Source organism: Scyliorhinus canicula, chromosome 13 (genome assembly GCF_902713615.1).
Source record: "Scyliorhinus canicula chromosome 13, sScyCan1.1, whole genome shotgun sequence".
Lineage (NCBI taxonomy): Eukaryota > Metazoa > Chordata > Chondrichthyes > Carcharhiniformes > Scyliorhinidae > Scyliorhinus > Scyliorhinus canicula.
In genome coordinates, this window is record NC_052158.1 from 117,741,710 (window position 1) to 117,766,638 (window position 24,929).

Below are 24,929 nucleotides of genomic sequence, written 5' to 3' on the forward strand. Positions count from 1 at the left end.
TACCACTTGTGCTCTCCAGAGGCTGTTGCTGGTCTCGATAATACCTTCCCGTAGCAGCCACTGGACCTCAGACCTGATGAAGGTCCTGTCCTGGGCGCTATACTGTCTGCTCCTGGTGGGGACGTGTTTGCAATCCGGGGTGAGGTTTGCAAAAAGGGAAGGTGGGTCGACCTTAACGGTCGTGAGGCCGCAAACAGTAAAGAGCCAAATTTCAGGGTTAGACTCTGGAGGTTGCACTGGAAGACCAGGCCGAGTAGCAAGGCAGTGCAGAGGTTGGGGAGGACATAGAGCCAGAAACCGCTGGACTCTATGCCCTGGACGGTGAGGGTGGCTATGCAGTACCCCCGGATCGCCATGGAGTGGGATCCGGAGGCCAGCGAGCTTCTTCGGTTGGCGGGGTGTTCCTCGAGGGAGCAGCGCCTTACCGTTTCGAGGTGGATGAAGCTGTCAGTGCTCCCGGAGTCCAGAAGGCAGGATATCTCGTGCCCGTCAACCTTCACCTTTGTCGAAGCGGTCACGAGGTTGTGCGGTCGAGACTGGTCGATCGTGACCGAGGTGAGAGGAGGCTGGTCATCGGCTGTTACAGGCGATGAGCGGCCCGATGAGGTGCCCGACGGGCAGGGGTCCTGAGGCGGGTAAGATGGCGACACCCATTGGTTCTGAGACAAGCAAGATGGCGGCACCCATGGTCCGCACGTGTTGTGAGTGAAGCAAGATGGCGGCGGGGGCTAAAGCCTGTATATTGCGTGAGGTGACCATGAGCGAGAGCGCTAGTTTCTTGGTGGCCGCGACGCCAAGCGTGGCCCCTTCTAAGAGGCTCTGGCGGATGTAGTCAGACCCTATGCCCGTAACGAACGCTCATTAGCAGTTTTGAATGTTCAGTGGCCCGAAACGGCCTAGCAGTCACAGTCTCTCACCAGGGCGAGCAGGGCACGCCAGAAATCTTCCACAGACTCAATGGGAAGTTGGTGCCGCGTGGACAGGAGGTGCCTGGAGTAAATCTTGTTGGGCTGCTGAGCGTAATTCTCCTTCAGTAGCGCCATGGCCTCTGCGTAGGTAGGCGCGTCCTGGACGAGGGGAAAAACGTTGGAGCTCAGCCGCGTGTACGTCTGAGATTGGGTCTGGCGCAGACCCGATGAATGCTTCAAAGCAAGCTAGCCAATGTTTGAAGTCCTTTTTAGCATTGGCTGCTTGAGGATGCAGCTGCAGGTGATCCGGCATGATGCGGAGGTCCATCTCTGAAAAATCTCTGTGTAATAAATTGATGCACTATCAATTACGACGAGACGAGAGTAGAATGTAATTGAGACTTTATTACACAGAGATGTGTGGCCTCCTACAGCAGCTGGTGAAATGGCTGCTGTACGGAGAGCACACACATTTATGCTCCGCCTACTGGGTGGAGCCAGCTGGCAGGGATCTACCCCCGTACCTGTAGTACAGGGGCCTTACCATAATACCCATATATACAATATAATACAACTGTGGTGACTATCATAGCCTGGAAGTTAAAATATCCAAAGCCTCTTTCTTTCAGACTGGGTGCCTTTTGTGCTGACATCTGGGGCCAGGATTTTCATTTTCGAGGTTGGTAGGGGGATCTGGGAAAATTCCAATGTCTGGGCTCAGCAAGCTACCTACTAGAATAATAAAACATCAGCTCCCCCGAACAGACATTATTTGACTGGCAGCACAAGATCTCTGATCTTTGCAGTCAATTTTATAATGTTTGTTCACATAAGAATTCAAATGCTTGTAGTTTTTGAAACTTCGAAGGGCCTGGATAATTGACCCTTTTTTAAGCATAGGGGAATGTGATGAAAGGAGTACATTTTTCAAAGCTTATTTTAACACACCCCAGTTTACACTGCAATTTTGATTGGTTCTAGAAAGTGTACAATGGGTTAATGGACATGGAAGTGCAAGAATTTGACATAGGGGGCATGAATCATGGGTGGCCTGGGGGAGGGGAGCGGGGGTGGGGTGGTGGATGGTGGAGTGTAACTTGGCATAGGAGGCATGAAACATCTTAATGGGAGTGTGGAAGGGTGAGCTGGAAAGGTAGCCTGAGGGGACTGAAGTGGTGCTTGGGAAGCATAACTTGGCATGGGGGCATGAAGGGACATAGGGGGCTGGATTCTCCATTTGGGAGACGTTGGGCGGGATTCTCCATTTCCCGATGCTGATACCATAATCAGCGACCGGGCAGAGAATCTCTTCCGATGTCCAAATCGGGGCCAGTTTAACGCCGGTCAACCTTGCTCACCCCTACGGACATAGTGCAATCTCGTCATGTGCTGCACGCCGTTGGAACGGCATTGGCGCGTCACCGGAAGACACCCCTGTGATACTCCGCCCCTGATGGGCCAAGTTCCCAAGCACGCGGTTGACGTGGTCAGAGCGGTCAGGAACCCAGTGTGGCGGCTGCGGACTGTGTCCAGGGCCCCCACACTTGGCCGGGTACCGTGCCTCTGGCCGCAGGGAGGGGGGGGGAGCTTCGGCAAGGGCTGGGAGTACTGTTGGGGGTGGCCAAGGGGTGGCCTGTGGGGTCGCGGATGGCGGGTCAGGTCCACGCATGGCTGGTGCCATGTTATACAGTGTGGCCGCTGCAGGTTATCGGCGTGCGTTCACGTGACCATGGACTCAGCCATTCTCTGGCCGTTTATGGCGCGAGAGCTGGGAGTTTCACCTGGCGCCATTGCTAGCCCCTCACCAGTCCCGGAATCAGTCAGGGTTCGGCGTCAATTTTGGCATCATAAAACGCCTGCAAACTCTCCATTTAAGCCGGCATTTAGCCGTTGAAACGGAGAATCCAGCCCCTTGTTCTCCCACTGGAACTGAATTACTTCTGATTTGTGCTGGCACTAGGAGCAGCATCCAGACGTGATTCGCTGACCCGAACTATACGAATTCATGCATGGCGGGGAGCGCAAGAGATTCCATTCTGTATCCTGCTATCAGGCTGCCATTTTGAGTAGGAAGCCCAATAACAAGGTCCAGAATTCCTGACACCCATTGCATGTTGTGTGGTTTTCAGGAGAGTCTTTTCAGCCCCTTCCTGAAATGTAGGGGCATCCTCCCCCTCACTACCACAAGAATTGCTGGATCACCCCCCGCACACACAGGACACATACATGAGGGTGCTCCGATCCCCCTCTTCAATGAACCCTCCATCAGAGACCTCCCCATCAGACCCCACGCACCAGAGACCCCCCCCCCCCAATATCAGAGACCACTCCCACATATCAGACACCCATGTTTGGAAGCTAAAGAGTGGTCCTTCTGAAGGGGCTAAAGTGGACCCTACATCTGGTGCCTCAGACAAATGTCCAGAAAGCAGAAGCGATTAGAAAGTCAAAACACATCACAAAGTTTTAAACCCCCTCAGATTGTTTGAGTTGCAAGGCTTCTATTCACTATCAAAGAGAAATAGTAGGCTGCAATTGACAGGGTAATAGCTTCCAGACAGCCAGATGTCTGGATAGCTTACTTTCATGTCCCTTCACGCTTGAATGCATCTGAAGTATCCTGCTTTGAACCTAACCGCAATGTTTATATAAATCTCGGAGTTAAGTGTTTCACTTCTCTTTTTCTCAACAGAAACCACTTAACTGCTTTTGATGTGGTCAGGAGCTGTCAATTATGGCTAGAGGTTGGGGAAGGGTCTCTGTTATGGGGGTCACTGATATGGGGGTTCTGATGGGGGGGGGTCTGATGGTGGGGATCTGGTGGGAGGGATGGACAGGATTTGCATTGTGGGGGGAGTGGGCCCTCTGATGACCTTTGGGGGCACCTTCCTTAAATACTTACCCCCTTGGCCCACCGTGAGGTCCATCGCGTCAGGGACACACTGGCAAATACTTGCATCAATCCGGGTCCACGTGAATCCAGGCCCAGAGAGCTGGAGCATCACACAGGCATCAAGAATCCAGTGTCTAGCACTTTAATGGATTGCAAATATGTTCAAATGACCCATTTGCATCCTCCCGTGAACCCCAATGCTGCTGCAAGGAGGGACGGAGCATCGCTACCGATCCCATTTTTTCCCTTACACAGCATTCTCCGCTGCATGGGGAACTCCACTACTGGCAGCAGGCAACAAAGAATCCTCCCCAGGAGGGTGGGTGGAAGGGCATAATGTGGCCCCCTCATCCACACTCAAGCTCATGACCCCTCTGAGTAGCTGAGAACAACGACTCTTTAAAAACCTGGCCCAACTCCACAAAAATTGGGGAGGAGTTGAATACCTTCACAATGAAGCTGGCCAGGTTGGGAATGCTGGATACGGGCTTTTTACAGGAACCAGCCCGCATCCTATAAAAGACTAACCCAAAAACCACACAACATGCAATGGCGGTCAGGAATTCTGGAAGCGGGATCAGCCTGCCATTTTTAAAGGGCTCCCGACTCAACTTGACTCCGTGAAAAGCCGGGCCCTAAATCATTCACGAAAAACTGGCCCCTCCCCCCATTAAAATCGGGCGTAGGTTTCAACCTCTACATTTTTATCACAGTAATTTTGTGCGGTTGGCCACTTCAGCTTTCCAGACACTTCAAATTCAAAGTCTGCCAACAACCATGGTCAATGTTCATATGTGAATAATGACTAGCCCTAGGCTACTAATAATGAGAAGTCAACAGCTTTAGGAAAGCTGAAAAGGGAAATAGCACATTGAGAAATAAATTGCGCAGGAAAAAAATGGTTACACCAGTGAATGCCAATTGCTACTCACATCAAAAAGCAGATTATCCTGATCTGAAAAAAGTCTTTCACCTAAAATCAAACAAACCTTTAGGATTTATGACCTAATTATTTGTTTCTCCGAGTTTTCCCATACCAATCTGAATATTAGGTATTTTTCTGCTAGTTAACTCAGGCTTGATATCAACTTATATTAAGTTTGAGTAGACAGACTGAAGTAGTGTTAATATCCAAGTTGCTTACTTTAATTTATTTTTAATTTGATATTGTCCAGTGCTTTCTTCTTTAGCTGTTTTTAAATTGAGTTAAAGGCCATCCCAGTAGCACCAGCTCCCAATGGGCTCGAATGGTCAGCAGCAGCCCAGTGGTAAACCTGCAAGACTCACTCTGATCACCCGCCGGAAATACCAAGTCAAAATAATGGGCTGGATTCTCCGCTGTCGGGATTCTCCGTTGCGCCGGCAGCGCACCCACGCCTGGGGATTTTCCAACGGCGTGGGGCTGCCCACAATGGGAAACCCCATTGGCCGGCTGGCAGAACGTAGAATCCCGCCCAAAGGGTCTTCCAACTCACTGGCCTGCATTTATCTGAAGTTGCTGTGGGCTGCAAGAGGGCTGCCATTGAAAACTTTCTAACAGCAGCTTTTGTCTTTTTCCTCCAGTCAATCATTGTAGGCCAGTTTTGTCCAGCTAGAGGTTATCAACAAAATAGCTCCCTTCTAACTCTCCCATTCTGGGGGCATGCATTTATGATCATCACAAAGGAAAGGAAAAGAACAGGAAACGATTGGTTGAATCATTTCTTTTTGTGATTCTAAAGATGGCAAGTTTGAAAGAATGAAGCTGAAGCACAGAAATAAGATGCGTCTTTTAGATTTTGAACTTTAGGAAAATGTCTGCACCCTGTTTATTGTCTAGAATTTAATTGAATTATTTATTTAATGACTTATCTGAGCAAATATAAAAATCACTTATTTGAAATGGGTATATAACTGCCGGTAGAACGTTTATATCTAACAGGTATTAAACGCTATATCCCAACAGGTATTACAATTTTTATGGCTGCCAGATTGTCTTTGTTGGTCTAATGGAAACAGCCCAGCATAATGTGGTGATGCAATCAGAGAAAATGAAACAAAACAGCATACTAAATCACAGTTTTATTAAACGTAATCAAATCAATTGTGATCAGAGGAGATGTGAAGTCTATAGCTCACGCCATACTTAGGGGAGACAAATTTCTAAAATTATAACCTCTCATTTTTCTCAGCCATTCTTAACAGTGCATTCTGTTTTGAGAACAATCTCCATGTGCTGATGTCCTTTTGTACTCGGGTTAAAGGAGCCAGCTCTTTAAGTACACTGTAATCTGTTTTGAAATTGAAGACTCAGAGGTAACAAAGGTTCAGCTCCCCAAGTTAACATTGCTAAAATCTGCAGTCTTATTCCAACATAGGAATCTATTCTGTTGTTAATTATTAGACCCTGCTTTGAAGTGCAGTGGGAAGGAGGAAGGTTCTACATGTGCAAGCTTGAAGCATAAGAAGATTTGCTTATGCTCTCCCTGCTAGTTGAGTCTAAGCATAATATATATACAAATTATAGAGAAGGCTTGTAGCCTACTTATCCCCTCTGTGCAATATCAAGCAATTCGCCCAAATTCCATAATGTTTACATAAATGATTCAACATTTATCACTATATGCAGGAATGTATTTTCTTTTTATTTATTCATGGGATGTGGGCATTGCTGGCTTGGCCAGAATTTATTGTCCATCCCTAATTTCCCTTGAACCCAAAGAAAACATGCTGGAAAATCTCAGTAGGCCTGGCAGCATCTGTAGGGGGAGAAAAGAGCTAACGTTTCGAGTTCAGATGACCCTTTGTTAAAGCTATAAGACAGAGAAAGTGGAAAATATTATACTATGAAGTGAGAATGCAAGATGAGTCATAGCTACAGAAACCCAGGGAAATGGGGTGCTAATAGCCACAGAAACCACAGGTAAAGAGTGTTAATTGCCGTGGTAATTTCCCTTGAGAAGGTGGTGGTGAGCTAACTCTTGAACCCCCAATATTCAATGAAACCCTGTGGTAAATTCCATTTGGAAGGTGGCCCGCCTATATAACTCGTCAAGTTTCCATTAATAGGCTAATTTTGTATTCCACTTCCTATAAAGTACCTAATCTATATCTTAAGCCTTTACGTGAATTACAGTACTGTAATAATCTACCACAACATAGATGAGGGAATCTTAGGAATTTGATTCAATAAAATAACTCTGTCGCACAGTAAAAACATTTAATAGTCTTGATACATCTTACCTCGGAGAAGTCTTTGATATGAGTTCTGAAACTCTCTGCATGTAATCAGTGGCTAGCACTACAATTTCTTCATCCTCTGAAAGGTTATCATGAAATATTCTGTCCAGTAAACGTTTCCACTGAACCTGTGAAATGGAAAAAGGATGGTACTTACATGTACAATTATAGATGAGAAGTTTAACTCTACAATTTTTTTTCCAATAAACTAAAGCTACTCACAGTTGGTGCTATGCGCTGCAATTCTCGCAAAGTGATTTTGTTGTACATGGTATTGATGTCTCTTCTTAGAGTATCCGATTCAGAAATTGTTATCTTCAGTCATTTTTTTTTAGGAAAATAAATTGTATGAGATATTTCCACAAAATGCATTATTGCAAACAAATAGTTTCCTTAAATTAACCTGTTACTCACATTTGAACAATAAAGAAAACACAACCACAAATCATGATTGGTTGGTTGTACTATTGGTCTCTGCTGGATGCTGACAAATGCAGTAATCACAGTGGTCAACCGTTTGGCCACTTCCTCAATCAGATTAGGCACTTTTGCAATCTAAATTCAATCAGTCAATTCTTGGCCATACCCATTGGGTCCTGCGTGAAAAACAATGTCAAAGTACAAGATAACACGATGTGTGGGCAGTCATCCCAACACTCGTCATTCACTTGTGACTTCACCGACTTGTGACTTGCAATTCACAATGAAATATAATCAAATATATTACATGGAAGCACTTTGTAATCACATCTTTAGGGAAACCTGCTATGACGCTGCCACAGTGTGTTGGACAACCACTTGGTGCAATGCACCACTGAATCAAAACACATTTTCAGGTGATGTACGTTTTTGGCCAAATTCTTTCCATTATTTCCTGTATTCAAACTCTGTTGATTTATGTTAGTTGTCTTCCAGCAAATGATATTCATTGATATGTTCTTTCGCTAAATCACCCTGAAAACAAGGAGTCCTCAGATGAGCTGGTTTAGAATTTATGAAACAGACCTTGAAATTAGAATCATACAGGGGAGACCATGCAGCCGCGATGTCGGTGCTAGCTCTTTCAAAGAGCTAACCAATTAGTCCCACTCCCCTGCTATCCTTCTCCTCAAAAAAAACAGCTCTGTAAATTTTGACTTTACAAATACTTAGCCAATTCTCTTTTGAAAGTTACTATTGAATCTGCTTCCATCATCCTTCAGGTGGTGCAGACCAAACTGACAAATAAGATTTTTAAAATTCTGTACTGTACTCTTAATCCTGGCTTTGCTGATATAACAGCTCAGCATTCCAGGGGCACGTGTGTGCATCTCCAGCCATTTTGCCTAATGTACATTTTCCTTTTCGTTGGTTTCAGCAACATTTAACCATATTTACTGATCTTTCAAAAAATACCTGTTATGGTATTCTACATTGATATTGAACTGAAGTAGCTATTGGTGGCCGATCACACTGTGGTCACAAGTGTCAAGTAAATATTGATCAATCTGAGAGTTGCACAACCTAATGTCCAACATGATTCGGTAATATCTACTGCATCCTAGAATTGACGAAGTACATTATTTATAACCTACTTTTATGCTATTCCATTTGCTTTCTCTTATGAATGGCAATTATGACTGTAATTAGGAGTAAAACAGGAATAATCAATTTAACATTGATTTATGTCAAAGCCTTACAGTAAGTCACAGCCAGTTTGTTGTTTTACTTACATTTGCCAATTGCTTCTCTAATTGTAATATCTCTTCTGTCTTCTTTTTGGCATTATCTCCCCCAAGGAGACTCACTAATTTTTCCATCAGATCTTTGTATGCTATCAAAATCTGTTCAATAAAAACATGTGGCGTTAATGGATAAGATATCAATAAATTGTTGTAGTTATTTTAAACTGAGAATTATTTTCTCTTTCTCAAGCACTTCATGGTTCCTTCATGTCAGAATGAGCTCTGGAGTTGCTTGATCACTGCGTTGATTTCAAGGTGTTATTTTCTCTTGTGTTCCCATGCACCGGCAGGAAAACGGAGGTTGTGATGTTCATTGTGTTGCTAAATTCAGGATGGTTGGCGTAGTGTTCACAAAGTAGCTTTAACTTGAACAAAGCTATAAATTTATTAACACTCCTAATTTGGATTTGACAAGTACTCCTGCATAATAGTTGATAATTAACATACAATCTACACTCATCTACAACTAGTCTCAACACTATTATAAACGATGATCTGCTCTCACTCACACTATCTTTCCTTCAGTCTGTACTCAAGCTATCTCCCGTACCAGCCTCCCCGGACAGGCGCCGGAATGTGGCGACTAGGGGCTTTTCACAGTAACTTCATTGAAGCCTACTCGTGACAATAAGCAATTTTCATTTCATTCATTTCACTCCTTCACATCTCTCCCCACAAAGCTTAGCATCAATGTCTTATATACGTGTAACTCTAGCTCCCTCTACTGGCTGATCTAGACATTTCATTAACCTTTGCAGTTCTTACATTTATGATAATACCACAAAGGTGAGGCCGCAATCAGAGCAACCATGATCTTTTTGAAAGGTGGAGCAGGCTTGATAGGCTGAATGGCCTACTCCTGCTCTTGTTTCTTATGTAGTTGCTGAATAGACTGTCAACTCTGAACCTGGAAACTAGAACCAGAGTTACTTTTAACAGGAATTGCTGATCAGCAGCATCAGGGCATTGGTGCCGTCCCAATGGATGTCCCATAGGCCCCTCCCCTTTCATAACCCTCCCCCTTTGGGCCCTGCCCCGAGGTCGGTACTGCCAGAGGATAGTACCAGGGCACTGCCTTGCCATGTCCCCGACCACCAGGGGGCTACAATGGCCTCCAAGCCACTGACGCGGCCATCACATCTGGTCCCTGTTTTGCCAGCGGGTGGAACATTTGGCGTTTCCGGAATATTCGGTGTTAAGCCGATTTTGAACAGGTAAGTGTATTTAAATTAATGGAAATCAGGCTCACACCCTCACTGGAGCATGAACCTGATTATGCAGCCAGTAAGGGGGGGGGGGGGGGGCACATATGGCCCTCTCTGTTAGAGTTTCTAGCCATTACGGGATTTTGGCCCCGTGACTAACAGGCCAGGAAATTCATAGCCAGGGTTTTACAAAGGTGCTTTATATTTTCTCAAGAGAGTCAAAGCATTGTATTCAATCTCAGGACTTGCAATTACAATGCATTGCACTCCTTCACTTTAGCTGGTGCTCGCACTCGTAAGGAAGACTTACTGATCGTCGAAGACACATACTTGTCATTCAGTGAATCAGGGTCTGTGCTATTTAATTTTAACTGGAGATCAGGCAGCAGCTGACAACACACAGCCCAAAGGGGGTCTCCACTGTTAACTGAACAATAGAACTCAGCTACTATGTCTATAAGTGCAACTGACATTGCAAATTTACCATCAGTTATGTCTTCTTTCCTAGAAATAGATCTCAGTCAGACAATGGCAGAAATGTACTCATAATTTAAATTAATTGTCAGTTTCACTTAAAGAAGCCAGAAACAGGAGAGGAACTCAGAAACATACAAAATCATACAGCTCAAAAAGACAATGACCTCAATTTCAAAATATGGGGAGCAGCGAAATACTTGATTTAAGTCAGTGATGTGCCTCGGGAGCTTAAGGAAACTTGATGTGTGCACAGCTGTGGTAATTTTGTAGGAAGTTCAAAATTTTGGAATGATGTTTTACCCTGCCTCGATTGCGGTGTGATTCCCTATGATGGAGGAAAGATTAGCTACATCCACTCAGACACGGTCTGTTTGCCCGGCACTAACGCTGGTTTTTGAAGATTTACTTGAGAACTTTCCAAGATATAAAGGAGTGCAGCTCTGAGTGAGTCAGCTAGCATGTCAAAGTACACCAGCACGATGGCCACCCAGACAATAAGTGGGTGTGCACTGTCGGGAGGGTGAGTGGGGGGTGTGCACTGTCGGGAGGGGGAGTGGGGGTCTGCACTGTCAGGAGGGTGAGTGGGGGGTGCGCTGTCAGGAGGGTGAGGGGGGGTGTGCACTGTCAGGAGGGTGAGTGGGGGGTGTGCACTGTCAGGAGGGTGAGTGGGGGTCTGCACTGTCAGGAGGGTGAGTGGGGGTCTGCACTGTCAGGAGGGTGAGTGGGGGGTGTGCACTGTCAGGAGGGTGAGTGTGGGTGTGCACTGTCATGAAGGTGAGTGGGGTGTGCACTGTCAGGAGGGTGAGTGGGGCGTCTGCACTGTCAGGAGGGTGAGTGTGGGTGTGCACTGTCATGAAGGTGAGTGGGGTGTGCACTGTCAGGAGGGTGAGTGGGGGGGGGTGCACTGTCAGGAGGGTGAGTGGGGGGTGTGCACTGTCAGGAGGGTGAGTGGGGGTGTGCACTGTCAGGAGGGTGAGTGGGGGTGTGCACTGTCAGGAGGGTGAGTGTGGGTCTGCACTGTCAGGAGGGTGAGTGGGGGTGTGCACTGTCAGGAGGGTGAGTGGGGGGTCAGCACTGTGTGGAGGGTGAGTGGGGGGTCTGCACTGTCAGGAGGGTGAGTGGGGGCTGTGCACTGTCAGGAGGGTGAGTGGGGGGGGGTTCACTGTCAGGAGGGTGAGGGGGTGTGCGCTGTCAGGAGGGTGAGTGGGGGGGGTGCACTGTCAGGAGGGTGAGTAGGGGTCTGCACTGTCAGGAGGGTGAGTGGGGGCTGTGCACTGTCAGGAGGGTGAGTAGGGGTCTGCACTGTCAGGAGGGTGAGTGGGGGGTGTGCACTGTCAGGAGGGTGAGTAGGGGTCTGCACTGTCAGGAGGGTGAGTAGGGGTCTGCACTGTCAGGAGGGTGAGTGGGGGCTGTGCACTGTCAGGAGGGTGAGTAGGGGTCTGCACTGTCAGGAGGGTGAGTGGGGGGTGTGCACTGTCAGGAGGGTGAGTAGGGGTCTGCACTGTCAGGAGGGTGAGTGGGGGGTGTGCACTGTCAGGAGGGTGAGTGGGGGTGTGCACTGTCAGGAGGGTGAGTAGGGGTCTGCACTGTCAGGAGGGTGAGTGGGGGCTGTGCACTGTCAGGAGGGTGAGTAGGGGTCTGCACTGTCAGGAGGGTGAGTGGGGGGTGTGCACTGTCAGGAGGGTGAGTGGGGGTGTGCACTGTCAGGAGGGTGAGTGGGGGGTGTGCACTGTCAGGAGGGTGAGTGGGGGGGTGCACTGTCAGGAGGGTGAGTGGGGGTGTGCACTGTCAGGAGGGTGAGTGGGGGGTGTGCACTGTCAGGAGGGTGAGTGGGGGTCTGCACTGTCAGGAGGGTGAGTGGGGGTGTGCACTGTCAGGAGGGTGAGTGGGGGGTCAGCACTGTGTGGAGGGTGAGTGGGGGGTCTGCACTGTCAGGAGGGTGAGTGGGGGCTGTGCACTGTCAGGAGGGTGAGTGTGGGTGTGCACTGTCATGAAGGTGAGTGGGGTGTGCACTGTCAGGAGGGTGAGTGGGGGGGGTGCACTGTCAGGAGGGTGAATGGGGGGTTTGCGCTGTCAGGAGGGTGAGTGGGGGTCTGCACTGTCAGGAGGGTGAGTAGGGGTCTGCACTGTCAGGAGGGTGAGTGGGGGCTGTGCACTGTCAGGAGGGTGAGTAGGGGTCTGCACTGTCAGGAGGGTGAGTGGGGGGTGTGCACTGTCAGGAGGGTGAGTGGGGGTGTGCACTGTCAGGAGGGTGAGTGGGGGGTGTGCACTGTCAGGAGGGTGAGTGGGGGTCTGCACTGTCAGGAGGGTGAGTGGGGGGTCAGCACTGTCAGGAGGGTGAGTGGGGGGTGTGCACTGTCAGGAGGGTGAGTGGGGGGTCAGCACTGTCAGGAGGGTGAGTGGGGGGGTGCACTGTCAGGAGGGTGAGTGGGGGTCTGCACTGTCAGGAGGGTGAGTGGGGGGGTGCACTGTCAGGAGGGTGAGTGGGGGTCTGCACTGTCAGGAGGGTGAGTGGGGGGTGTGCACTGTCAGGAGGGTGAGTGGGGGTCTGCACTGTCAGGAGGGTGAGTGGGGGGTGTGCACTGTCAGGAGGGTGAATGGGGGGTGCACTGTCAGGAGGGTGAGTGGGGGGTTCACTGTCAGGAAGGTGAGTGGGGGGTGCACTGTCAGGAGCGTGAGTGGGGGGGGGTGCACTGTCAGGAGGCCGAGTGGGGGGTGTGCACTGTCAGGAGGGTGAGTGGGGGGTGCACTGTCAGGAGGGTGAGTGGGGGGTGTGCACTGTCAGGAGGGTGAGTGGGGGGTTCCATGTCAGGAGGGTGAGGGGGGTGTGCACTGTCAGGAGGGTGAGTGGGGGTCTGCACTGTCAGGAGGGTGAGTGGGGGTCTGCACTGTGTGGAGGGTGAGTGGGGGGTCTGCACTGTCAGGAGGGTGAGTGGGGGCTGTGCACTGTCAGGAGGGTGAGTGGGGGGTCTGCACTGTCAGGAGGGTGAGTGGGGGGTCTGCACTGTCAGGAGGGTAAGTGGGGGGTGTGCACTGTCAGGAGGGTGAGTGGGGGGTCTGCACTGTCAGGAGGGTGAGTGGGGGTCTGCACTGTCAGGAGGGTGAGTGGGGGGTGTGCACTGTCAGGAGGGTGAGTGGGGGTCTGCACTGTCAGGAGGGTGAGTAGGGGTCTGCACTGTCAGGAGGGTGAGTGGGGGCTGTGCACTGTCAGGAGGGTGAGTGGGGGGGGTGCAGTGTCAGGAGGGTGAGTGGGGGTGGTTCACTGTCAGGAAGGTGATGTGGGGGGTGCACTGTCAGGAGGGTGAGTGGGGGGGTGCGCTGTCAGGGGAGGGTGAGTGGGGGCTGTGCACTGTCAGGAGGGTGAGTGGGGGGTCTGCACTGTCAGGAGGGTGAGTGGGGGGTGTGCGCTGTCAGGGGAGGGTGAGTGGGGGGGGTGCACTGTCAGGAGGGTGAGTGGGGGGTCTGCACTGTCAGGAGGGTGAGTGGGGGGTCTGCACTGTCAGGAGGGTGAGTGGGGGGTGTGCACTGTCAGGAGGGTGAGTAGGGGTCTGCACTGTCAGGAGGGTGAGTGGGGGTGTGCACTGTCAGGAGGGTGATGTGGGGGTCTGCACTGTCAGGAGGGTGAGTGGGGGGTGCGCTGTCAGGGGAGGGTGAGTGGGGGGGGGGTACACTGTCAGGAGGGTGAGTGGGGGGGTTCACTGTCAGGAGGGTGAGTGGGGGGTCTGCACTGTCAGGAGGGTGAGTGGGGGTGTGCACTGTCAGGAGGGTGAGTGGGGGGTCTGCACTGTCAGGAGGGTGAGTGGGGGCTGTGCACTGTCAGGAGGGTGAGTGGGGGGTGTGCACTGTCAGGAGGGTGAGTGGGGGTCTGCACTGTCAGGAGGGTGAGTGGGGGTCTGCACTGTTAGGAGGGTGAGTGGGGGTCTGCACTGTCAGGAGGGTGAGTGGGGGGTCTGCACTGTCAGGAGGGTGAGTGGTGGTCTGCACTGTCAGGAGCGTGAGTGGGGGGTGTGCACTGTCAGGAGGGTGAGGGGGGGGGTTTGCACTGTCAGGAGGGTGAGTGGGGGGTGTGCACTGTCAGGAGGGTGAGTGGGGGTCTGCACTGTCAGGAGGGTGAGTGGGGGTCTGCACTGTCAGGAGGGTGAGTGGGGGGTGTGCACTGTCAGGAGGGTGAGTGGGGGTCTGCACTGTCAGGAGGGTGAGTGGGGGTGTGCACTGTCAGGAGGGTGAGTGGGGGGTGTGCACTGTCAGGAGGGTGAGTGGGGGTCTGCACTGTCAGGAGGGTGAGTAGGGGTCTGCACTGTCAGGAGGGTGAGTGGGGGCTGTGCACTGTCAGGAGGGTGAGTGGGGGTCTGCACTGTCAGGAGGGTGAGTGGGGGGGTTCACTGTCAGGAGGGTGAGTGGGGGGGTGCACTGTCAGGAGGGTGAGTGGAGGGGTTCACTGTCAGGAGGGTGAGTGGGGGGGGTTCACTGTCAGGAGGGTGAGGGGGTGTGCGCTGTCAGGAGGGTGAGTGGAGGGTCTGCACTGTCAGGAGGGTGAGTGGGATGTGCACTGTCAGGAGGGTGAGTGGGGGTGTGCACTGTCAGGAGGGTGAGTGGGGGGTCTGCACTGTCAGGAGGGTGAGTGGGGGGGTGCACTGTCAGGAGGGTGAGTGGGGGGGGTGCACTGTCAGGAGGGTGAGTGGGGGGTCTGCACTGTCAGGAGGGTGAGTGGGGGGTGTGCACTGTCAGGAGGGTGAGTGGGGCGTCTGCACTGTCAGGAGGGTGAGTGGGGGGGGTGCACTGTCAGGAGGGTGAGGGGGGGTGTGCACTGTCAGGGGAGGGTGAGTGGGGGGTGTGCACTGTCAGGAGGGTGAGTGGGGGTCTGCACTGTCAGGAGGGTGAGTGGGGGTCTGCACTGTCAGGAGGGTGAGTGGGGGAGTGCACTGTCAGGAGGGTGAGTGGGGGGGGGTTTACTGTCAGGAGGGTGAGTGGGGGGGGGTGCACTGTCAGGAGGGTGAATGGGGGGTTTGCGCTGTCAGGAGGGTGAGTGGGGGTCTGCACTGTCAGGAGGGTGAGTAGGGGTCTGCACTGTCAGGAGGGTGAGTGGGGGCTGTGCACTGTCAGGAGGGTGAGTAGGGGTCTGCACTGTCAGGAGGGTGAGTGGGGGGTGTGCACTGTCAGGAGGGTGAGTGGGGGTGTGCACTGTCAGGAGGGTGAGTGGGGGGTGTGCACTGTCAGGAGGGTGAGTGGGGGTCTGCACTGTCAGGAGGGTGAGTGGGGGGTCAGCACTGTCAGGAGGGTGAGTGGGGGGTGTGCACTGTCAGGAGGGTGAGTGGGGGGTCAGCACTGTCAGGAGGGTGAGTGGGGGGGTGCACTGTCAGGAGGGTGAGTGGGGGTCTGCACTGTCAGGAGGGTGAGTGGGGGGGTGCACTGTCAGGAGGGTGAGTGGGGGTCTGCACTGTCAGGAGGGTGAGTGGGGGTCTGCACTGTCAGGGATTAAGCTCTGCAGTGTTAAAGGCTGGCAGGTCTTGTAAAATGGTGGTGGGAAGTCACCACTGGGCCTTCACACATTGGTGAGAATTTTCCGGCCTGTCCCGTCGACGGCAAACGGCCGCAGTGGGTTTCCCAGGTACCTACGGTGGGAAACCCCACTGTCAGTGGCCAGAGCAGAAATCTGTTTCTGGAAAATATTCAATTCCCAGGCACAAAGAAGGGGGTAAAAAAGGGGGGAACTGTCATGGTTGCAGGCTCAACCACACGTTTCTTACCACCAAGCTCCACAATTACAATGCTCTCCTTGCTGCCCTCCCTATTTCCACCTTCCATAAACTTGAACTTACCTGAAGCTCTGTCATCTTTATCCCAACTCACACCAAATCTCATTAACCCACCGCTGTGCTTCCTGACCTGCATTAGCTCCCAATACATCAAAGCCTCAAACTTCAAATTCTTGTCCTTATTTTCAAATCCTTCCATGGCCTCACTCCTCCCTACCTCAGCAACTTTCTAAAGCTTCACAACCCTCCAACTCTGGCCTCGTGTCCAGCCTTGACTTTCTTAGTGTAAGAAATATAAAAACGAAAATTGAGAAGTGGTGGTGAATAGGTATAAAATATAGTGAAAGTACATCGGTGTGCAGCCCTAGGCTCAAAGCTGTAGGAAGAACATTGAGACATATCGAACTGAAACTCTATGAAGCAGCCTGGTCTAACGAAATACAGATATGAAGAAGGAATTATGACTGATTTCATACAGAGAAGATTACAGAGTGATTTGAAAGAGTTGTTAAAGAAATTATAAAGTGATTAAATTGGTATAAACAAACTGTTTCTATTGGTTGATGCTGCAGGAAAGGATGTCCCGAAGCGTGGTACATTGGCGAGACCATGCAGACGCTGCGACAACGAATGAACGGACATCGCGCGACAATCACCAGACAGGAATGTTCCCTTCCAGTCGGGGAACACTTCAGCAGTCAAGGGAATTCAGCCTATAAGCATTCTCCAAGGCGGCCTTCAGGACGCATGACAACGCAGAATCGCCAAGCAGAAACTTATAGCCAAGTTCCGCACACATGAGTGCGGCCTCAACCGGGACCTGGGATTCATGTCGCATTATATTCACCCCCTACCATCTGGCCTGGGCTTGCAAAATCCTACCTGGCTTGAGACAATTCACACCTCTTTAACCTGGAATTACCCCTATCTCTGGACCTGTAAAGACTTAATTACCTGCAAATGCTCGCATTCTAAGCATTGTCTGGCACCTTTGAATTTGTCTATATATATGTTTCTGGAACATACCTCTTCATTCACCTGAGGAAGGAGCAGTGCTCCGAAAGCTAGTGATTTAAAACAGACCTGTTGGACATTAACCTGGTGTTGTAAGACTTCTTACTATTGGTTGATGAGCCTAGAACATGGGGACATAGGGCAAAACGTATTGCTTGCAATGGGGGCCCAGCTGAACAACAGCTAGAGAGCTATTCTGAACCCCTCGACTCCATTTAGTGCCCATTAGAACGCTTACCTGCTTAGCGTCTAATTCCTGATTGTGTTCAAGGTTGGATATCCTGCCTCCAAGAACTGCTGACTAATCAAGGCCAGCAGATCTCCAATGCCCTTAGTGTCACCAGGAGCAGTGGACACTGTTGATTCTGTTAGACGTCCAGGTTGCGGGATCATCGCTGGAGCCTGGAGGGTATTAGGCAAAGCAGGTTCGCCAGGTCCAGTTGTGGAGGCACTGATGAGGGGAGGAGAGTTAATTTTGAAGGGCAAGCTTCAACTGTGGGTAGCCCTTGCCTCCGGTGGGTGTCTCCACTGGGCATGAACTGCCCAAGTAGGAGGGCCCCTGTCCCCAGGCCACAGCAATACCTTCCAGGGTTTACTTCATAGGTTTCCCATATGGTATGGCCCCCACCCACTGATAATTTAATGCAGTAGCACAGTAGTGACAAAATGAGGACCTTAAGTAGCATCAATTGATTTCCAGTGGGACGGCTTTCCTTTATGATGCGACCATTAATTCACAAGACACGTGATTGGAAGTGAACAGTGGTTTTAATAGTCTTACAACTGAGCCTGCCTGCGACGAGATGAACTGGCAGCAGGCTCACAACTGCAGATCTTTATACTTCCGGTTAGTGGGAGGAGCCATGGGCGGAACCATGGGCGAAGCCAAGGGTGGAGCCCAGTACAAACTCCTCATCTCCCCCTATGGGCAGAGCCGTGCAACTGCTCGTATTCCGAGCTTACAAAGACACAACACATACAATATAACACAGTGTGAATTACTAGGATTATGATTCACCACACTTTATGCTTCCTGTCTTGGACTCACTGGGTTGGGGGGGGGGGGGGGGGGGGGGGGGGGGGGGGGGGGGGGCTTTGGGAAGACCACAGGGTCTTCATTCCACACCTTTCCACCTGATTATATGGGCCCCACTGTCTCCCAACGCACTACATAGTATTAAATTCAATGAATTTCGGGCAATTTTCCACAGAGGGTTGTAAGCTATGATATTATTCGTGGCAGTGATTGAAGCAAGGTATGAACATTTAAAATAATTGGTCAGATAGGTGTTTAAATTAACGGGAAGAAAACAAGATATAGGGACATAGCAGGAATACAGGATTAGCATACGTGTTTGATAAACACTTCCATAGATCTTTTGGACAAATAGCCAGTTTCTTTCTTACAATTTCTGCATTTTTCTAAGTAATTCTGTGATCTAGGAACATACGACCTAGGAGCAGGCACATACCATTCAGCCCTTTGAGCCTGTTCCACCAGATTATCATGGCTCACCTGTTATGGTCTCAACTCTACTTTGCTGTCAATCCCCAATAATCCTCGACTCTCCTGTCTAGCAAAAATCTATCTAACTCTGGCTTGAGTAAATGTAGTGACTCAGTCTTCACTGCTTTCTGGGTATGAGAATTCCACAGACTGAGAGAAAAATAATTCTCCTCATCTCAGTCTTAAATTCTTATTCTTAAACTGTGCCCCCTATCTGCCCCCTCACTTAACCCTTTGCACTCTTTACCTCCTCTTGACAACGTACTTTCCTACCTATCCTGGTGTCCTTAGCAGATTTAGTTACCTTTTGTCCCTTAATCCAAGTCATTGATATAGTTGTAAATAGTTGCGGTCCAGCAGTGGTTCCTGTGGCACTCCACACCTTGGAACTTGGCAACCCGAAAAATACAATTGTTTCCCTACTCTCTACTTCCTGTTAGTTATCTTGTGTAGTAACCTTTGCTGTGGCACCTTATCAATATCTTTTGAAATTCTAAGTTGTTATGATCCCAGTTGATGTTATAACTGGACGGGAAGATCTTAAAAGAGAAACCTGGCTCAAAAAAACATAACTTTTACCTTTTTTTTTGATAAAATGTGGAGGAACAGAGTCACAGGACCACTAATTAGTTTTAACAACAAGAAAAAAATATTCATTTAATATGAAAACATTGTATTATAATACAATATGCCTTTACTCCCCCCTCCCCCTCAGCTTACCAATTACACCCAGGTTTTAGGATCAACACAGATTACAAAGTATATTTATTCCACAGTGGTCGCATTTACACAAAGTCCCTTTTTAAGCACACAAGATGGCTGTGGTAAAATATACGCACCATTGTGAACCCAAGTTAGTGTTTGTGGATTTCTCCTCAGAATCCCCCTCAGATAATTGTCACATGAGAATTTTGAAACTCCACTTCCAAAAATATACTTTAAAAATATTTTCCTATTATAATGCTTTCTCTTGTTGGTTCGCTTTCCGAAATCGAGTTTTACAAATAACACTGCTCAACAAAGCTTCCTCTCCACTTTTAAAAGCAAGTCCAGTCCAGGATTTCAAACCGGTGCTAAAAGAGTTCTTTGCCTTGACTGCTGTGCAAACTGTTCACAATTGCTTTAACTCTCGATCCTCAGGTTGTATTAAAATTATATCAAGTTTTTCATCCATCTTAAATCTATTTGCTGCGATGTCTCTTTAACTCATAAAACTTTGTTTATTCTTCCTTGAATTTTCCAAATAATACTTTGGTCTCTGTTCACTTAACTCCAATCATCTTAAATACTCTTTCTACCCCAATTCCCTGGTTATCTGGACTGTAACTTGTACTTTAGGAAGCCTGCCTCTTTGCAGCTCCCACTGTTGCTCTTTAAAGTCGCCAATATGATGTTATGTCCCAACAGCGTCGCCAATACTGTGGATATTTCTATTTATCTCGGTGAACCACAAGTCTTTCCCTTATATTGGTCAAATGACCACACAATCAGTTAGTCAGTTCAAAATAGGTTTATTTACACACACAAGGATTACTTCGACATGCAAACACAATATCTACTATGAGTTAAACTATATTTAACTTCTGGGCGACCGGCACTGTGCAGATTGATAAGGCCTTTATCTTGATCTCACGTGGCTGGTTTGAAGAAGTGGCTCTGTCTCTGCTGGGCTCATCCATCAGGTCGCGATTGTTGGTCTTGAACTTGGCTGGCTGTTCCTGCTACAATTGGCTGACATGGGCCAGATCCAGAAGGGGTTGGCACAGGCCGGGTCCAAAAGAGACAGAACACATGGCTGTGCCCCTTTTTATCCCTCTGGTATTTTGCGCTCTTTGGGGCAGTCTTTAACTTTGGACCCAATAGTTCAACAGGGCTCTGATCACTGCATTCGATTTCGGCCAATAAAGGGGTGGGTGCCTTGGCGGCTGGGCGGGTCCTTAGCGGTCATTGACCTTGGCTGTTGGGCTCTCTGAGTAAAGGGAGCAGCACCAATCAGTCTGTGGCTGTACCCGTTTCTTGATTGGAGTCCTATTGTTCTGGGGAACGGGCCATTAAAATGCAAATGAGCAGGGATTTCGATCAGGTCTAGCTACCTGTGTTTCAAATACACAGTAGCTCTGTATCTGTCTGAGTCCTGGGTTGGCCATAATTCCCATGGTCCTTTGCAGGTGGCCATCTCAGATGGCTACACCACTCTGTCCAGTCTTTCTTCTGGCAGAGTTGAGAGATGTTCACTCCCTGAGATCCTTGGCGGGATTCTCCAAAAATGGGTCTCCACGCCCACAAAAAATGCTTACCTAGAGTAAGTCCAGGATGATTCTCCAATTTTCAGGGGGCTAGCAGGACCCCGGAGTGCTCCTCGCAGCTCCAGCTACTGATACGGGCCCTGCACTTCCAGTCAGAGGTCTGCGCATGCGCAAGCCGGCAGCCTGTGTCGGCCACTCTGCGCGACATAGCCAACCCACACCGCGGACCGGCATCAAGAAGATAGGCCCTACCAGATTGCGCGCACCCGCAGATCAGTGGCCCCGATCGACAGCCTGGCCATCCTGGAGGCATCCCCCCGCCCGGTAATTGAGCCCATTGCCCCTCAACCCCCCACCAGGGCGGCCGCGGACTGGGCCCGCAGCGGCCACGCCGACTGCCCGCTGGGTGGAATCATGAGGGAACCACGTCGGCAGGAACTCAGCCAGCTGCACTTAGAGAATTGCCGTGGAGGCCTCTTTCAATGGCCCCTGACTGGCACCATGTCGACTATGTGCCGATTGGCGACGATTCTCTGGGGACCGGGGAATCGCGGGAGCGGCGTCGGACCCAATTTCGGCACAGAGGCTCGGAAAATCTCGCCCCTGTCTCCAACTGCTCTCAAATTACCTAAACTTAACTTAAAAAGCTTTCTACCTTACAAGGACCTCCAGTTGCTGAGCAACTGCATGCTTATGCCTTTTATTTATTTTTCACACCGAAATAGAAACCCAGTTGAAACTTAACTAACCCCCACACATACAAACATCTTTGTCCAGCATGAATCTAACTACAGTTTTACCTTTCCAGGCATAAAACATAAATTAAACACGTTTAAAACTACACCTTGGGCGGGATTCTTTGGCCTTACCTGCCAGGCGACTGGAAATTTCCACCCGGGGTCAATGGGTCTTTACACGGTCCGTGTCCCGTCCGTGGTGATCTTGCTGTGGGCGCAGCCGAAAAATCCAGCCCTTATTTTTAATGTTTACCAATGCAAATATATATCCCTTAAAACTATCTTTGTTTTTCTAACGAAGTATACCACATCTACAGATTCCTATTATCTACCTTATTGTTGCTGCTTCCTCAAAAAACTCTAATAAAGTAGTTAAAAATGAGATCCCTTTCAGAAAGTTATGTTAGCTCTGGCTGATCACATTATGATTTCCCGGCATCCTGCTATCATGTCCTCAATAATGAATTCTAACAATTTACCTATGACGGACATTGGGCTAACTGACCTGTAGATTCCAGCTCTATGTCTTCCTCCTTTGTTGAGTAACAGTAATGTTAGCTATTGTCCTACCTGCTCAGGCCCTTCCAGAATCTGATGAATTTTAGAAGATTAGAAACAATGCATCTACTTTCTCTGCAGCCACTGTCTTTAAGACCTGAGGATGCAGGCCCACTACTCCAAGGGACTTGTCAGTGTTTAGGTTGAATAGTTTTTCTGGTACCTTTTTCCTGGTGATGGTAATTGTTTTAAGTTCCTCCCTCCTGTTCACCTCTTGATTTTCTGGTATCTTTGGGAAGTTTGCTAAGTATTCTATAGTGAATAAAGACACTAAATATCTGTTCTATACCTCCTACATTTCCATGTTTTCCATTATAATTTCCCCAGATTCACTGTCCAGAGAACCAACATGAGTTTTTACTTGGACTTTTCCTATTTAAATACAGTAGAAACACTTACTATCTATTCTTTATATTACTAGCTAGTTTCTCTCGTTCGTTAATTTATCACTTGTTTTTAGTCATTTTCTGTTGGTTCTTAAAATCTGACTGATCTTCTGCCCTGCCACTAATCTTTTTAGATTTCTACAGTGCTCCTTTCAATTTGATACAATTCGTAACTTCATTATTTAGCCACAGATGATGCATCCTTCTCAAAGAGTCTTTCTTTCTCTGGGATAAATCTTAGCAAAGAGTTACTAAATATCTCCTGAAAAGTCTGTTGTTGCATCTCTAGTATCCTACCTTCTAACCTAGTTTCCCAGTTCACTGTTATGCTCATTGCATTGAAATCTAGTCTCATTGTTCATTACCAGATCTAGAATAGCCTGCAACCTTGTTGGCATTAAAAGGTAACGCTCCAAGAAATTGTCCTGAATATATTCTATAAATCATGTTCCAGGCTACCTTTGCCAATCTGTCTTTTGCCCAATCTACATGAAGATTAAAGTCACCCATGATTATTGCAGTACCTTTCTCACACACCCCAGATATTTCTTCCTGTATACTTTGTCCTACAGTGTAGCTACTGTTCGGGGACAATGGGTTGGACATTGGACATTGACCTGCTTTACAATAGGACAGGTGTGGAGAACTTGATACTGAGAGCTACGGCTTTTGTCTTCACAATGTTTAGTTTGGCTATGGCAACTCGCTGACAGTATGAAAATGAGGCCCGAATCTCTAAATGACTTGGATCACAGACCAGTAACAATGGTAACGAGGTTCATGCTCTGCCCATTCACTTCCCACCGAGCATCTAAAATTAAAATTAGCCATTTGACATGTTTGACTTCCATCGCCCCAAAAATCTGCTATAATCCAATTATATGTTGCAAATTATTCTCCGAACGAGGGCTGAAAATATCATTTTATTTTAATACTTTACACAAAAATCATGATAATCTTTTGAAGCCCGACACATATTTCAAATTCTTTTTGTCGATGGATCACTGTCAGAGAAAAGTGTGGCTCTCACTACTAACAGGTTTAGAAGGTACATCCTAAACTAGGTTGGAGTTCAGCCCTCTTTAAGTAACCTACATCTGAAGCATCTATGGGGCATATCCCAAACTAAGCATGCAATCCTTGGCTTATCCCATGCATTGGAAGAATTGCCAAGCAGCCTGGGGCCTGTACTTGGAGTCTCACTTAATGCACCAAGCCCCAGTTAGCAAAATCACCATTCAGAAAAACACCAAATATCAACGGTGACACATTAAAGGCAGACAGAGACAACAACTGCACAATACATTTCTGAACTAACCATTGCAGCATGCTCATGGCAATGTACATACGTAGTTTGGGACCTGATTATCTGACAAACCAATTTTAACTACCAAAGTGAATTGCTGGGAATATAAAAATGAATTCCTTTTGCGTAATATTTTAATTTGCCAGAAAATTAATTATAACGCAAGGACATAGGAACAAGAAAAGGTTATTTGGCCCAGTCAGTTCTCTCTACTATCTAGTACTTTCTCAAAATCTGATCATATCCTTTAAAAAAAACATTTACCCTCCTTTTGGCCAAAACCCCCTTCTCTACTGAATCAAGAATGAACATGACTACCTTGTGAGTGTGTCAGCAGAGAATATATCACAAATGGTGGCACACTATTGCGTAAATCAACAACTCGCTTAATGATCATGTTCTCTAATTATTCAGCTGTACTTTTACATAAAGTACTAAAGCATTATTAATCAATTTACCTTGTTCCTTGATTATTTTAAGACAATTGAGTGACATCCACCGTAATCATTTTTGTAATGGAGTAAATTTAAATGCTTGTGCTCTCTTCATTAAAAGAATTAAATCTGGAATCATTTTGTTGCATTTCTCTGAATCCACTCTGGAGCCTCAAAGTCATTTCTATATGATGGTAATCATATGTTGATGTACTGCTCATATGTGGCTTTTTGAATGCTTCATAAAATGTCAGAATAACATCCTTAGATTTATATTCTATGAATCTGCTTGGATAACAGGTATTTTTCTTTGCTGCTGGTGTCATACATTTTGCATCAATACCTTCAACCTACATTTTTTAATATGAAATGTCATTTATGTTCAGAGTAGCTTAAGTCTCAAGATTGAACTCTGCGACTCTGCTATCACAGCTGTCCAATTAGAATTACTGCCATTGATCTACCTTTGGTTTTCAATTATGAAGTCAATTTATTAAGTAATTTACAATTCCTCCTTTATCATAAGAGCTTTCATTTTAGACACAAGTCTCTTTTGAGG

At 48.3% G+C, this 24,929-nt stretch overlaps 1 protein-coding gene across 2 annotated transcripts in view; it reads right to left on the minus strand.

Moving 5' to 3' along the window:
- LOC119976317 (endothelin-converting enzyme-like 1) overlaps positions 1–24,929 on the minus strand; it is a 159,603-nt gene that overhangs the window by 82,056 nt on the left and 52,618 nt on the right. For both annotated transcript variants that reach the window (XM_038816760.1, XM_038816761.1), the window contains exons 3-5: positions 8,733–8,843; positions 7,243–7,335; positions 7,024–7,148 (exon numbers count right to left, since the gene is read on the minus strand). In XM_038816760.1, coding sequence (XP_038672688.1) covers positions 7,024–7,148; positions 7,243–7,335; positions 8,733–8,843 — 329 coding nt within the window. The remainder of the gene's footprint in view (positions 1–7,023; positions 7,149–7,242; positions 7,336–8,732; positions 8,844–24,929) is intronic.